Source organism: Dipodomys ordii, unplaced genomic scaffold (assembly GCF_000151885.1).
Source record: "Dipodomys ordii isolate 6190 unplaced genomic scaffold, Dord_2.0 Scaffold12, whole genome shotgun sequence".
In the NCBI taxonomy this organism is placed as follows: domain Eukaryota; kingdom Metazoa; phylum Chordata; class Mammalia; order Rodentia; family Heteromyidae; genus Dipodomys; species Dipodomys ordii.
The window spans coordinates 16,783,271-16,797,606 of NW_012267228.1; the positions used below are offsets into that span (position 1 = coordinate 16,783,271).

General features: G+C 42.9%; 1 protein-coding gene across 1 annotated transcript in view; it reads left to right on the forward strand.

Annotated features, from left to right (window-relative positions):
- The window catches only part of Lrig1 (leucine-rich repeats and immunoglobulin-like domains 1), a 129,555-nt gene that overhangs the window by 26,190 nt on the left and 89,029 nt on the right, over nt 1–14,336 (forward strand). The window contains exon 4 of the mRNA XM_013010367.1: nt 3–43. Coding sequence (XP_012865821.1) covers nt 3–43 — 41 coding nt within the window. The remainder of the gene's footprint in view (nt 1–2; nt 44–14,336) is intronic.

Consider the following 14,336-nt stretch of genomic DNA (forward strand, 5'->3'; position numbering starts at 1 on the left):
TGGCGACGCCGCCCGCCGACCTGCCCTCCTGGACGCGGAGCCTGTGAGTGCCGCCCTTGGCGCCCTCGGGGGCTGTCAGCGGGGCGGGAAGGCGCGGGGCCGTGGCGGAGGGGGCGGCGGTGGGTTTACCCGGGAAGGGGGTGCAGGCTGGGTCATGGGGGCTTGGACGCGTTCGCGTGAGTGGCAGCCGTGGGGTCGTGCGTAGCGGGGGTGGGGTGGGGGGGGACCCGGGGAAGAGCGCGCGCGTCTGGGGCCTGGAGGGGAGCGGCCGGGGGTCGGGGCGGGGGTTGTGCCCTCGTGGGTGAGCGATCAGTGCACGTCAGTGTGAACGACAGTGCCTCTTGGTGTGGAGGTGAGCGAGCGTGCCCCGCGGGGGGTCAGGACGTGGGCGCTGGCGGGGTGGGCGGGTGCGAGGCCAGGGGTGAGGGGGTGAGTCGGTCTGCGGCGGAGGGGGGGCGTCTGGGTCGGGGTCTGTGGGGATGTGGTTCTCCCCACCCCCCCGTAATCCAACTCTTTGGTGTCTGAGCGCCTTGGTGTTCCAGTGGGTAATGAATGAAGGTGACTCTTGGCTGCAGTGTTCCACTTACATTATTTATTAGCGAGTGTGCGTGTAGCCGCCTCCCGAACCGAGGACCCGGAGGGTTTGGCTCTGGCTGGAGAGGAAGTCTCTCCTCCCCACCCCCAGACCCAAGAGGGTCTCGGGGCCGGGGGTCTTTGAGGGTTCTTCCAAACCTCGTGAGTGCTGGAGTTTTCTTTTTCCGCCCGCCTGGTTGGCATTTTAGGGAACTGTGTTCCAGACCCTTCCTGTCTGTTCCCTAGGGCCCCGTTGAGTTGAGCTGGGTGATCCAGTAAGGTGGGGCGCCCCTCGAGTTTCTCCTCCATAAATGGTGCAAATTAGTTTTGGACTAGTGCTGTTTCAGGGCAGGGTACCAGGGGGCTTGGCTGATTTTCCGCAAGTTTGTTTCACTGCAAAAAAGGCACTTTTGTGTGCTATCAGGACTTTGGCCTATTAGGAGTTAGTAGGACACTTGTTACCGAAGATTTGCTGGGGGGGGGGTCAAGAAAAAAATTACACTTACGTACACAGGGTGGAATAGAGTCGCCTCTTTTACTTCTAAAATATCTGGTCCGTGAGTCAAATCCTGTCTATCAGGAATGAACATCTCAGTAGAACTATCAGTACCTTCCAGAAAAAGGCCTGGCTTGAATAGTCCACTTCTCGGTTTAATTGGACATTTTTCCGAGAACATCGGAGAGGCACAGCAGTAACTCCAGGCATGACATTGGCGCCCCCCCCCCCTTTTTTTTAAAGTGAAAATTGGTGAGACAAGTTTTAACCAACACCTGTGGCTTGGTTGTAGAAAATGTTATCTGAATGTCTGGCTTGTGTAAGGAGAAGTTAATTCCTTTCAGATGTTAAGATCTTTTCTCAAAATGGACAAGTCTTAAGTTGCCCCTTGCACTGGACCACGGTGAGCTAGTACAGGTTTGGAAACTGGCTAGGACCTCTTGTATTCTCTCGTATCCACTTACGCTGTGGAATCCATCTACCTGGTAGGTTTTAACATAGGCAGAGGCTCTGTCTAGTACGGGGAGATGGGACCTCTATTTGTCTTAGGTAGGGTTTTATTTATTTGTGGCAGACTGGAAAGTTATTTTTTCCTTTACATACTTAGGTGTTTTTTGTTTTTAAATAGAACCACGTGAGTAGAATCAGATGCACTTCTCCAGGTTTCACCTGTTGGAAGAGTGACTTGCAGTGCTAGTGTCTGTGGCACTCTGGGGAAGGCACTTGGTTCTCAAGCTGTAACTTCCAGGAGAGGACAGAGTGTTCTCTCGTTTGCACTTTCTGATGATCAAAAGAACCACGTTGCCTTGCCCTTTTTTGGAGCAGAAAATACGAGTTGGTTTTTAGGCCTTCAGCTGCTTAGGAGTGATATTTCACACAGCTTAAATATCTTTTAACATTGTGGTCCTCTTTTACACACACTTCTAATGATCAATAAATGCCAAAGTAGGTATTTGAGCTTCAGCAAATTCAATATGTTAACCTGATTAGATCTTAAGATTGAAGCAGTGTGATTGCTGGTTATATGTGTACTGTACAAAACAGAGATCGTTTGAAAAATATTTGTGAAGTTTTATTTCTCATTATAGGGAAATCAAGCATGCTTTCCCCCCTAAGTTCCAGATCTCTCAATTTATACTCTCAGTTTTATTCTGAAATTTCCGTAAAAACATGGAAACACAAGATGCTTTTATTTTTGGCTACAACTCAGCAACACATGAGAGGAGAAAGTCTTCATATACAATATAATAAAATAACTCATATTTTCACCGAGTTTACACCCTCTAAGACCATTGTATCTAGAAAATGCTTTAACCTAGTTTATAAGCCCATGAACTAGATTTACTGCAGTCAGTTCAAACAGTTTCAGGCTGTGGGTTTGAGATAGCAGGGGACCTGTGGCTTTATGGGACTTTTTTTTCTTTTGTACATAGTGCATCTAATTTTGGAGCCTAGTCTGAGGAAAGTACAACTTTTTAAAGATGACTATAAATGTAGAGTGAATAGAGAAAAATGGATGATGCTGATAAAGGGGTGAATGGGCTCCTTCTAGGGACTGAGGATAACTTATTCTGCATAGTAACTTATAGTACTGGAGCCATCAATCACTTAGTCTCCCTCTCCTCCCCCCATTACGTAGGTGAGATTGGCATGGTCCAACAGCACATTCATAAATAGCACCACACACTGCCAAATCATATCCCAGCTTCCCAGAACCTTAGAAGAAGCTAAGCTTCTTAGAACTCAGATATTTGCTTTCTTTGAAATTATTACTATTATTATTTTTTGGGTCCGGTCGTGGGGCCTGAACTCTGGGTCTGGGTGCTATCCCTCAGCTCTTCAGCTCAAGGCTAGCACTCTACCACTTGAGCCACAGCGCCACTTCCGGCTTTTTATGTGGTGCTGAGGAATCGAACCCAGGGCCTCGAGCATGCAAGCAAAGTGCTCTACCACTGAGCCACCTTCCCAGCCCTGAAATTATTTTTTCAGAGTACAACTTTAGAAACTATTTAAGAAGGGCTGGGAAGGTGGCTCAGTGGTAGAGCGCTTGCCTTGCATGCCTGAGGCCCTGGGTTCGATTCCTCAGCACCACATAAAAAGCCGGAAGTGGCGCTGTGGCTCAAGTGGTAGAACGCTAGCCTTGAGCTGAAGAGCTGAGGGACAGCGCCCAGGCCCAGAGTTCAGGCCCCATGACCTGACCCCCCCCCCCAAAAAAAAAAGAAGGGACTTTTAAAAAAGGAGTGTGTTGATTTCTTTCCATACATTTGGTTACTGGATCTCAAAAAGGGCACTTTTGAGTATACCATTACTACACATGGAGTATACCAGCAGTTCCTGAGAACATCTTTAAAAAGATGAGGGAATTGAAGTGTTATGTAAGGAGACCTGGTTCCCGGTGGCTCTCCCTCTGCTCTCTCTCCATCCTCCCCCTCTATCCAGGGTTAATGACTTTTCCTGGGTTCCCTGCACAGCTTCCCTGACCAGTTGGGAAGGCCTCTGGCTGACCTCTCTCTCTTGCCCCCAGACACCATTCTCACAATGAAAGGGCCTCTCCCCCTTTCTGCAAGAGTGTCCTCTTGGCTCACAGTTTTTTCAGCTTCTTTTTCAGGGTAGGCAGGAATGCCCAAGAGAGCACCAGGGGTTTGTGTGAATGAATGCACCTGGCCCACTGTTGCACACCTGTGAAAGCCCTGAAGGAAGGAAGTTCTGGATGGAGACTGATGAAATAAAGTAGCCTATGGTGGTTTTAAAAGTGATGTCCACAGGTGATGAAAATCTAGAAACAGGAACCATTGAGCTGAAAGTTGCTGTAAGCAATAAAAGACGTTGGCTGTACCAGGTCTTTCTTTTTTTTTCTTTTTTTCATTTGTTTAAAACATAAAAGGGATTCCTCTGCCATACCCTATAGGTTGAAGAAACTTTTAAGTTTCATGAGCAAGCCTAATGTACAGCTCCTTTTGAATGAGCTTGGTGACATTTACTCACTGACTCCCCGGTCCCCCTCCTCAGTGACTGCAATTTGAAACCCTGGGGGTCTTTTAAAAGTGAGCAGGACTCTGGACTGTGTTAATATTCAGAGCTATTTACAATGGATGCAGTTTCAAAGGCTGAAGCCATTGTCTTGATACATGAGGGAGGAGGGGCTGAGGAACAAATTCCCAGGCAGAGGAGGGAAAATGTCTAAAAATCTCAGATGTTCTCTGGCCTGTGGAGGTTTAGGGACCATTGTAGATAGGTGTTTTTATGTAGGGGGTCTGTTCCTCTCCCTCTGGGATTCAGTTCTCGCTGTGCTTGTCTTTTGCTTTTGTTTCAAGTTCTGGAATCAGTGTGAAACTCAGATTTGTCCTAATCTCCTCTACTGAGAACTAGAGGAGATAAGAACTTTTTATAATAGTTTGACCTCTGGAACTTGCTTTTTTCTTTTTTTCTTTTTTTTTGGTATTTTTGTTTTGCCGAAGGAATTTTATAGGCCTCAACAGTTTTGGATAATAGTCCAGATTGACTAAATAATTGGTCATTTATATAGAGTCATATAGCTGGGGTCAAAATGTTTAAGTTTAAAGATTACAGAAAATAATGAAAATTGCAGTTTTTCACTGGTCAAAGTGAAAGTTGCCAATTTATGTCCTTTTGTTTTTGTGGGGGGAGGTGGTATGTATATGAGTTTTTTTCCCAAGTATTTCTATAGTGTTGAGTTTGTGTAATTTATCTCTTGTAGTTTTTATCCAAACACTGCATATTCTTTTGAACCACAGGTGATAACTTGATCTTTCATTCTGTTTTTAAAAAGTTATTATTTAAAAAGCCATTTCTTCATTTCCTTAGGTCTTATGATCCTTGTTTTCCCCCTTGAGTTCATTACACCCTATTAATAGTCTTTGTGCTGGCATGGAATCCTAGCACTTGGAATCCTAGCACTGGGAAGGCTGACAAAGAAATATCACTAGTTCAAGACCAGTCTAGGCTACATAGTGAGACCCTGTCTCAAAAAATAACTACAACGAAAACCCTCACATACAAAACAAAAACTCCACAAAACAGGCACTGCTGGCCCATCACATGAATTCTAGCTACTCAGGAGGCTAAGATCTGATGATGACAGTTCAACGTCAGCCCCGACAAAGAAGCCATTGAGGTTCATCTTGAAAAAAACCAACAAAAAAAAACTAAGATGGAGGCATAGTGGCTTAAGTGGTAAAGTACTGACTGAAAGGTGGGAGGCACTGAGCCCAAACCTGGAACCAGCAAGCAGATAAATAGATACATAAATACAGACAGACAGACAGACATTTACTACTCATCTGTTCCATGGTCTTTAGCCAGATTATTGATAGGGGTGCTGGATGGATAATGATGGAACGTTCTCTTTTTTTTTTTTTTGGTGGGTCATGGGGCTTGAACTCTGGGCCTGGCGCTGTCCCTCAGCGTTTCAGCTCAAGGCTAGCGCTCTACCACTTGAGCTACAGTACCACTTCTGGTTTTCTGGTAGTTTATTGGACATAAAAGTTTATTGGACTTTCCTGCCTGGGGCTGGATTTGAACCACGATCCTCAAGCCTCCTGAGTAGCTAGGATTACAGGCGTGAGCCACCGGCCCTCGGCTTTGGAACATTCTTTGCTTCTACTAAATGTGCTGGTGCCATCCAGCAGTAGTGATGGAGAGACTGAAAATTATTTTTAGCATCTATTTCTGGATCTCTACTCTCCAACTACACATGCAATTTCCAGTAAACTCTTTTTCTTTATTTGTGAAAGGGGCGGGTGTCATGGCATTCTGTCTTAGAGCTGCCATGAAGACAATGCCTGAGTGCGGTCCAGTTCTCAGTGTGGGGAGTGGAGCATAATTTGAAGGTTAAGGCCTGAGTAACTCAAATTTTGCATCCTTCTCTTGGCTTATCACTCCAAGTCTGATTGCCTAGTGACAAAACATTTTCTGAAATAAGTTTACCTTTCTAATGTGAAGGAGTCTTTGGGGTAAGAGGATAGCAGGGTTCACAATCCAAACAGCAATTTTCCCCTAGGAGTTAAGAGTACATATAAAGTGGAACTTCATGTGCCCATGGAAATCTCAGATGAATAGGCAGGAAGCCATAAACAGTTGCGGCAAATTATACAATTAGCAGAAATTATTGAAGTAGTTTACAATCTGTTCCAGTTGTACAAATACTGCTGACTATTTTAGCATTACTTTTTTGGGAAAAGGTAGAAAAGGCAGGGAAGTGAGAGGTCCTGAGACTAATCATTTTATCCTATTATATCCCAGCGTTTCATTGAAACTGAACCATACCAAGATGTAAGTAGTGCCTCTCTGACAATAGCTCGGGAAAATGCAGGTGCACTCTTCCAGTGGGGTTAGGTTACAGACTTTAGGCCTGGCTGCACCCTCACTGTACCTGTATCTATTTGGAAAGACTTGAAGAAGGAGGACTTAGTAGGGCAGACAATTGTTGGGTTATATGCTGAGAACACATTTCATTTGTCTTGGTCTGTTTACAATCTTATGGTAATTGTGGGGGCCACAGGCTGGGAACACAGTGGTCATTTGAGGAATCTGGCAAGGATGCCACCTGGAAAGCTTGTGACTGTTTGCTTTTGCTCCTGTTGCACCTGTACCTGAGTTCCTTCCTCTGTGAATGGCCATGTTCACAGCCTTGCCCACATGAATGGCTACGATTGTTTGAGCCTTTATTACTATTTAATCTAGCCTAACCGGTAAAGCCCATTGTGTGAACAACCAATCCGTTCATCTCTGCAAGACCTCGTCTGTCTCAGCTTCCTTATGAACCAGGATGCGGGTTCCAATCACCACTTGTTCAGTTTGTCTTGGCAAAAGACAGTGCTCAGAGGGTTTTAAGAAAGCATGGCCTTTCTCCTTTTTGAAATGCTTTGCATTAATTATTCTTTAAACTTTTGTGGTGTAGATCTCTAACCTTTTATGATCTGCATATATTGAAAGTGAATGAAATGAGGAGGATCTCTTCCATTAGCAGAATTAGCTGCAGAAATGATGGAGGGCTTTTTCCTTTTCAAAGTTGATTGAAAACAACGCAACCAAACCATACCCCATCCAACTTTATCTTTTAAGTCTCCTTTATGCAGCTTTTAACAAGTGTCCTCTTCAACCTATTCTTCTTCTTCTCCTTCCAGTAATATATAATTTGCTCATTCAAATAATTTCACTGCTTATCTTGGCTAGAATACATACTGACTGATAAATTCTTTCTCCTAAATTACCTGTTAGATATAATGGGGACTGAGCACTGAATTGGGGGCAGATAATCTGCCTCTAGTTCCAAATCTTGTAGATTTGTAGGCTCTTTGTGTGAAAGCATGTTTGTTTATCTCAAGTATTAGCTCTTGGGGTTGGATTACAACTGATTTAAAAGAAGAGACCTGTGGTAGCTGAAGTTACTCTTTCTTGTGAGATACTATGAAAGATAGGATTAAAATATTTTTTAATTAAGACATATGCAGCAAGATGCTTTAAATAAATTCTTGCCCCCTCCCACTTTTTGAAAAATGGCACAAGGCATATATCTGCACAATGGACAGAAAAATGTAAGGAAGTCTGTAGCTTCAACAGGTATAGGCTGTCTAGTTGGATCTTCTCCCCTTTTTCAGTTGGATTTTGAACTCATGGCTTAACACTAGGCAGGTGTTCTGCCACTTGAACCACACTCACTGCTTCTACAATTTTCTTTTTTGGCCGGGTGCTGGTGGCTCACGCCTATAATCCTAGCTACTCAGGAGGCTGAGATCTGAGGATCGCGGTTCAAAGCCAGCCCGGGCAGGAGAGACTGTGAGACTCCTATCTCCAATAAACCACCAGAAAACTGAAAGTGGCGCTGTAGCTCAAGTGGTAGAGTGCTCGCCTTGAGCTGAAGAGCTGAGGGACAGCGCCCAGGCCCAGAGTTCAAGCCCCACAACTGACCAAAAAAAAAAAAAAATTCTCTTTTGTGCCTGTCCTGGGGCTTGAGTTCAAGGCCCGGGTGCTGTCCCTTAATTTTTCTTGCTCAAGGCTAATGAGCCACAGTTCTACTTTCAGCTTTTTTGGTAGACAGTTGGAGATAAGAGTCTCACACTTTCCAGCTCAGGCTGGCTTTGAACCTTGATTCTCAGATCTCAGCCTTCTCAGTAGCTAGGACAACAAGCATTACTCACAGACGCTCCGTACATTTTAGTTAGGAAGAGCCAATCTTATACCTCCCATGTAGCCAGAATGACAGTAGTGATTCAACATTTTCATTGAGATGAGGTTTTGAGACAATCTCTGCTAGTCTAGAACTGTAATCGTCCTGATCTCCATCTCTATAGCAGTATTACAGATGTAAGCCGATGTTCCCAGGATCCCTTCCATATTGTTTATTTTTTTAACAGATAATTTCTTTTGTATATGTATAGGACTTTAAAAATTAACGGGTCGGGCGCCAGTGGCTCACACCTGTCATCCTAGCTACTCAGGAGGCTGAGATCTGAGGATCACAGTTCAAAGCCGGGCGCCAGTGGCTCACACCTGTCATCCTAGCTACTCAGGAGGCTGAGATCTGAGGATCACAGTTCAAAGCCAGCCGGGGCAGGAAAGTCAGTCAGAAACCAGAAGTGGTGCTGTGGCTCAAGCGGAGAGCGCTCCCTTGAGCTGAAGAGCGCAGGGACAGCGCCCAGGCCCAGAGTTCAAGCCCCACGACCAAAAAAAAAAAAGGCACTTAGTATACTATTTACTAAAGGATGACTAAAGAAAAATTGAACAACTTCTGAAAAAAATGAAAAATTATTTTGTCTCTTTTTCTAAAGAGTTTTGCAAAGATATGTATTTACAAAATGCTTTTTTTTTTTTTCTTCAGTCGGTCGTGGGGCCCGGGCACTGTCCTCAGCTCTTCAGCTCAAGGCTAGCACTCTACCACTTGAACCACAGCGCCACTTCTGGCTTTTTCTGCTGTGTGGTGCTGAGGAATCGAACCCAGGGCCTCATGCAAGCGAGACAAGCGCTCTAGCACCAAGCCACCTTCCCAGCCCCCAGAATGACTTACACTTTGGGAAGTCTAGTTTCTATGTTCTCACAACATAGGGCTTGTTTTTCTTTTTCCTTTCCTTTTTTTTTTTTTTCTTTGCAGGAGGTGTTTAGAAAGTCCTTTTGTCCTTAGTCTGTTTTTCAGAATGTGCAATTCTGTTTGCTTTCCTCTCTCACACATGGCCTTCCCCTAATTGGGAGTCTTCTACCAAAGTATTAATTGTTGATTGAAATCCATTAAAGAACAACACAATTACAACGGATCACTTAGAAATCATATTTCAGATATTATTGTTTAATACAGGGTTAATTGGCCATTGGTTGTAGTTAAGTCTTGAATCTGAATTGAGTTAACTGTTGTTTACTTTGTATTGCCTGACCTTCCAGCTGTGTCTACTCTAGTCTGCTTTAAATAGTTAGATGCACCCTGTTAGAAAAGTCCTCGAAAAGAAAAGGAAAAAGCAAAAAACCAGGTGCCTAGAACTCTTTGTGCTTGTCTTAAACATCAGACGCATTTGGAAACACTTTTTCCAAATACCTACTGAGTGATGTTTTGTTTTATAGAAGTCCATGGTTTAATTTCTCTGCTGCCTCTTGCTTGGTTGGAAGCTCCTTCAGAATAGGTTATATTGCAGCGTAGTGAAATCTGAATGGGAGTTAGTCCGGTTCTATTCACTTTGTCATATGTATGGGATAATTCCATATTCTGTCTGTGAAATTCTAATTTTAGGCAGAGTATAGAGTGTTTGCTGGTTTAAAAACACATCCAACAATGTCAGTTTTAAACTCATTGTTCTGTTAAGCTTAAAACTTAAGGCATTTGTTTAGATACTTTTTTTTTTTTTTTTTGGGTCCGGTCGTGGGCCTGAACTCTGGGCCTGGGCACTGTCCCTCAGCTCTTCAGCCCAAGGCTAGCCCTCTACCACTTGAGCCACAGCGCCACTTCCGGCTTTTTTCTTTTTGCTTATGTGGTGCTGAGGAATCGAACCCAGGGCCTCAGGCATGCAAGGCAAGCGCTCTACCACTGAGCCACCTTCCCAGCCCCTTAGATACTTTTTTTTTTAATTGTAAAGATACTATACAGAGGGTTACAGTTACATGAGTGAGGTAATGAGTACACTTCCTCTTGAACATTGTTACCCCCTCCATTGTTTTCTCCCTACCATCCCCTCCCTCCCTTCCCCGAGGTTCTTTTTTTTTTTTATTGTGATTAAGTGATTACATAATTTCTGGAATTTCACAGTATTGTGGAATAATGATGATCATTTAAAGCCACAAGTTCATTCTAACTTTCCTGGAGCAAATTGTCTATCACAGTCTGTAACATATAACGGTGTTCACATGTTATATATCATATATGTGAGCAGCAGCATGGGGATATTTAGTAGTGGTTCAACCAGATGAGTGGGAGTTCTTTGTTTCTTAAGTCCTGTTAGTTTTGTCGTATCACCTAACATTTTGGATTTAGCATCCACTTATCAGGGAGACCATGTACCGTTTGTCTCTTCGTTCTTGGCTTACTTCGCTCAACATGATTCCTTCTAGCTCCATCCATTTCCCTGCAAATGCCATTATTTTGTCATTTCTAATGGCTGCATAATATTCCATTGTGTATAGATACCACAATTTTTGGATCCATTCATCTGTCGTGGGGCATCTGGGTTGTTTCCATATCCTAGCTATTGTGAACAGTGCTGCAATAAACATGGAGGTGCATGTGTCCTTGTATATTGGTTCCTGTTGTTCAGGGTAGATGCCTACCTTAGATGCTTTTTTAAAACAGTGGTTCTCTATTTAGGAACAAAGCAGCATATACCAAAACGTTTGTGAAAAATTTGTGGATAAGGAAACGAGAGCTTTGGATTATTGATATATCTGTTTTGCAATTTGGGAGTACATTCTTTCTTCTGGTTCTAGTAGTGTGGAACCTTGGTTCAATATCATGTATCATGTCTACATGTTTTTGTTTTATTTTTAACTAAAATAATTGTGTGTCTGTGATTTCCTCCCTCCACCTGGGCTAGTGTGAGTTTCTGGCACACAAGCTCCTAGTGCTTGCAAAATTTTATAAACAGCCAGAAGAGCTCGTTGCTTCCAGGAAGTGGGTTGTTGATGCAACCAAGTGATGGATGCAGAAGCTGCTGCTCAAATGGAATGGGGCTTCCTCCTTCTCTGGAGAAGAGATCCAGAAAGCAAACTGTAATAAATATTCTGTAGCTGTCAAGGGCTGCCTCACCCAAAGTTCCTCTTGACTGTTTTCTCAGGTTAGTGTCTGTGTAGGGCTCTCAGCCATGGATAGTATGTCCTTTTTAAGGGCTATGTTTGACCAAGAGAAAAATTAGGAACTAAAAGGAGAGTTGTGTTGTGCCCTTCCCCCTAGCCCCCCAGATTCCTTCAGATGACCATTTGAAACAATACTTTGGAATTCTTAAATTGTATTCCATTTTGAACACTAAGACTAGCCTGCCTCAAGCTTTAAGTCACTTGCTTGGGATCTAGGGAACTTTGTTTCATATTCTTTAATTTACTTGTCTTAAAGCCCTACATTCTTAAAAAACTAAATTAAAGGTGTGAGAAGTTTCTGTGTTCCATACATTTCTTTGGATCAAAGGGTAGCAGGAGACAAGGCTGAGTGTTTTGTATGTGAAGGCTCATATATGAAGTCTTGGTACTTACATACATACTTCTGGTAGTAAGGAGCCTACATTTTTGGCAAGTTTCTCAATGGAATTCTTGACTAAATAGGATGAAAACTATTGACCAAAAAGGAAAATGTTATTTTTCTAAAGCTGTGAAGGCGCAGGGATGTGACAGCAAGGAAAATACTACTTTGCCGACACTCAGGAGACTATAGGGTTTTGTTCCAGCTCTGCTGCTGATTGGCAGTGTGACCTTGGTTGGTCATCTGATTTCCTGTCTATCAAGGGATATATGACTTCCCAAAGTCATTTTCAAGTTTATGATTCTAATCTAATTGAAACAAAAAAGGAGTGAATTTACTGTTGTTGGATTTACTGATAAGTTTTATAAACTGACCCATGTCTTAAGATAACCTACTTAAACAAGTACTCTTTGTATGTTTGGAGTTTATGGAATCCTCAGCTAGATAATCAAGCAGTAAAGGGGAAAAGGCTGACAAGACACCACAAGTGGAAAGTTCCATATTGTAAAACTTAGTTTTCATGCATAAACTAATTAAAGCAGTGTGTAAAATTACCTTCAGGGTATGTGTATAAGATGTACACAAATCATAAATGAATGTTGTGTTTAGATTGGGTCCAATCCCCATGCAAATATTCCAAAATTAAAAAAAAATTGACATCTGCCATACTTTTGACCCCAAGCATTTCAGATAAGTACTTCTTTTGTCTTGTCTCCTTTTCCCCTCTGGCCCAAAGAAAACTGTGAAAGAATTTACATCTTTACGTGTTTAAGAACTTAAGTTTAGCTGGGTACCACTGGCTCACTACAACTGTAATCCTAGCTACTCAGGAGGCTGAGATCAGAGAATCATAGTTTGAAGCCAGTCCAGACAGGAAAATCTGAGATCTCTAATTACAGAAAGCCAGAAGTAGAGCGAAGGCGCAAGTGGTAGAATGCCAATCTTGAGTGACAGGGACAGCAGCCAAGCCCTGAGTTCAAGCCCTAATATGGGTAAATATATTTACAAAAAATAATGTAGGTTTAGAGAAGAGGCAAGAATTTGAAGGCATATTTTCTGAATGGTTATTTCCTAGGACCTTTCCTAGGGCCACTGCAGGCAGTGTGTCTCAAGCAGGCCTTCAATGAATATCTGGAGAAGTGAAGCTGTGGGTGATGCTGATAAACAGTCCTGTAGCAGATTCAGTAGCAGAAGTGGCAGGAAGGGCACTCACTACCCACCACATTCTTCCGGCCAGCCTTTACATGTGTTATATGCATGGGCATTGCTTACCTGCACGGACACTATGGGTCCCAAAGAAACTTTCCCATCTTTTACTGGGGGAAATACTTTCTTTTTTACCTTTCAATAAAGTACATAGTTGATGTACATTTTATGTACAGTCCAGTGGTTTTTCCACTTTCAAAATCTTTCTTCTTTTCTTGAGGGGAGGTCCAATTCATACCAAATTTACTTATCTACCTAAGTTTCTACTGGTTTCTTTTTGATCCAACTCTGTTTTTGAAAATCTTGATTCCTGTCATAATTGGTCTATTTAAAAGATTACTTTTATCATTCAGACATTAGAAGCTTTTGTTTTCTATGTTCTTTATGTGTTTCTTCCTGGAAATTCTTAGGCTTTTTTCTTAAAGAACTCTTTAATCATGTAAATTTTCATAAGATAAAAACATGAGGGTTTTTTCCCCCCTTTCTGTTTTTTTTTTTTTCCTTGAGAACATGTTATTGGACTTGAATCTTTATTTGGTATGCAGTAAAATGAAATAAATTTAAGGAGACAATTAGTGGTTTGGAACTTCTGGACAGAAGTTTAACAGGAATTAAAAGACTACTTTAGGAATAAAGAAAATAGTCCAGAAAACTTCTTTTTTTTTTTTTTTTTGATCATGGGGCCAGGACTCTGGGCCTGGGCGCTGTCCCTCAACTCTTCAGCTCCAGGCTAGCACTCTACCTTGAGCCACAGTGCCACTTCCAGCTTTTTTCTGCTATGTGGTGCTGAGGAATTGAACCCAGGGCCTCGTTCATGCAAGGCAAGCACTCTACCACTGAGCCACCTTCCCAGACCCTCTTTTTTTTTGTTTTTGTTTTTAACCTTTTTCCTTTAAGACTTAAAGAGGACCGTTTTCCATTGTGCTTCCTGGGATCAAAATAGAACAAATGATCTGCCAGGCCTTTTCTGTCAGTGCTGTAGCCACGTGACCTTCCTCAAAGGAGTTTGTCACTTATACCTATTCCTTTCCTAGAGGATTTTCATTCTATCTGAGTAGGTAATTTTCACACATCCCTTTTTTTTTCTCTCTAGTTAGGCTTGGAAGCCCAAAAGCCCATTGCATTTCATGTGCCTAGGAATTCTCTCAGTAGATGATTTTGTTGGTTGCCTCATGCCTCTGTCTCAGGGCTTGGTACCGTCAGGACAGAATGGATTCCATGGTTTCCCTGTCTCCATGGGGTTCTGAGGTTCACCCCTCAAGTGTGATTATTTTTCACTGACCTCTATGTAAGTCTTTTTTTTTGGGGGGGGGGTCTGGTTGTGTGCCTGAACTCTGGGCCTGGGCGCTGTCCCTCAGCTCTTCAGCTCAAGGCTAGCACTCTACCACTTGA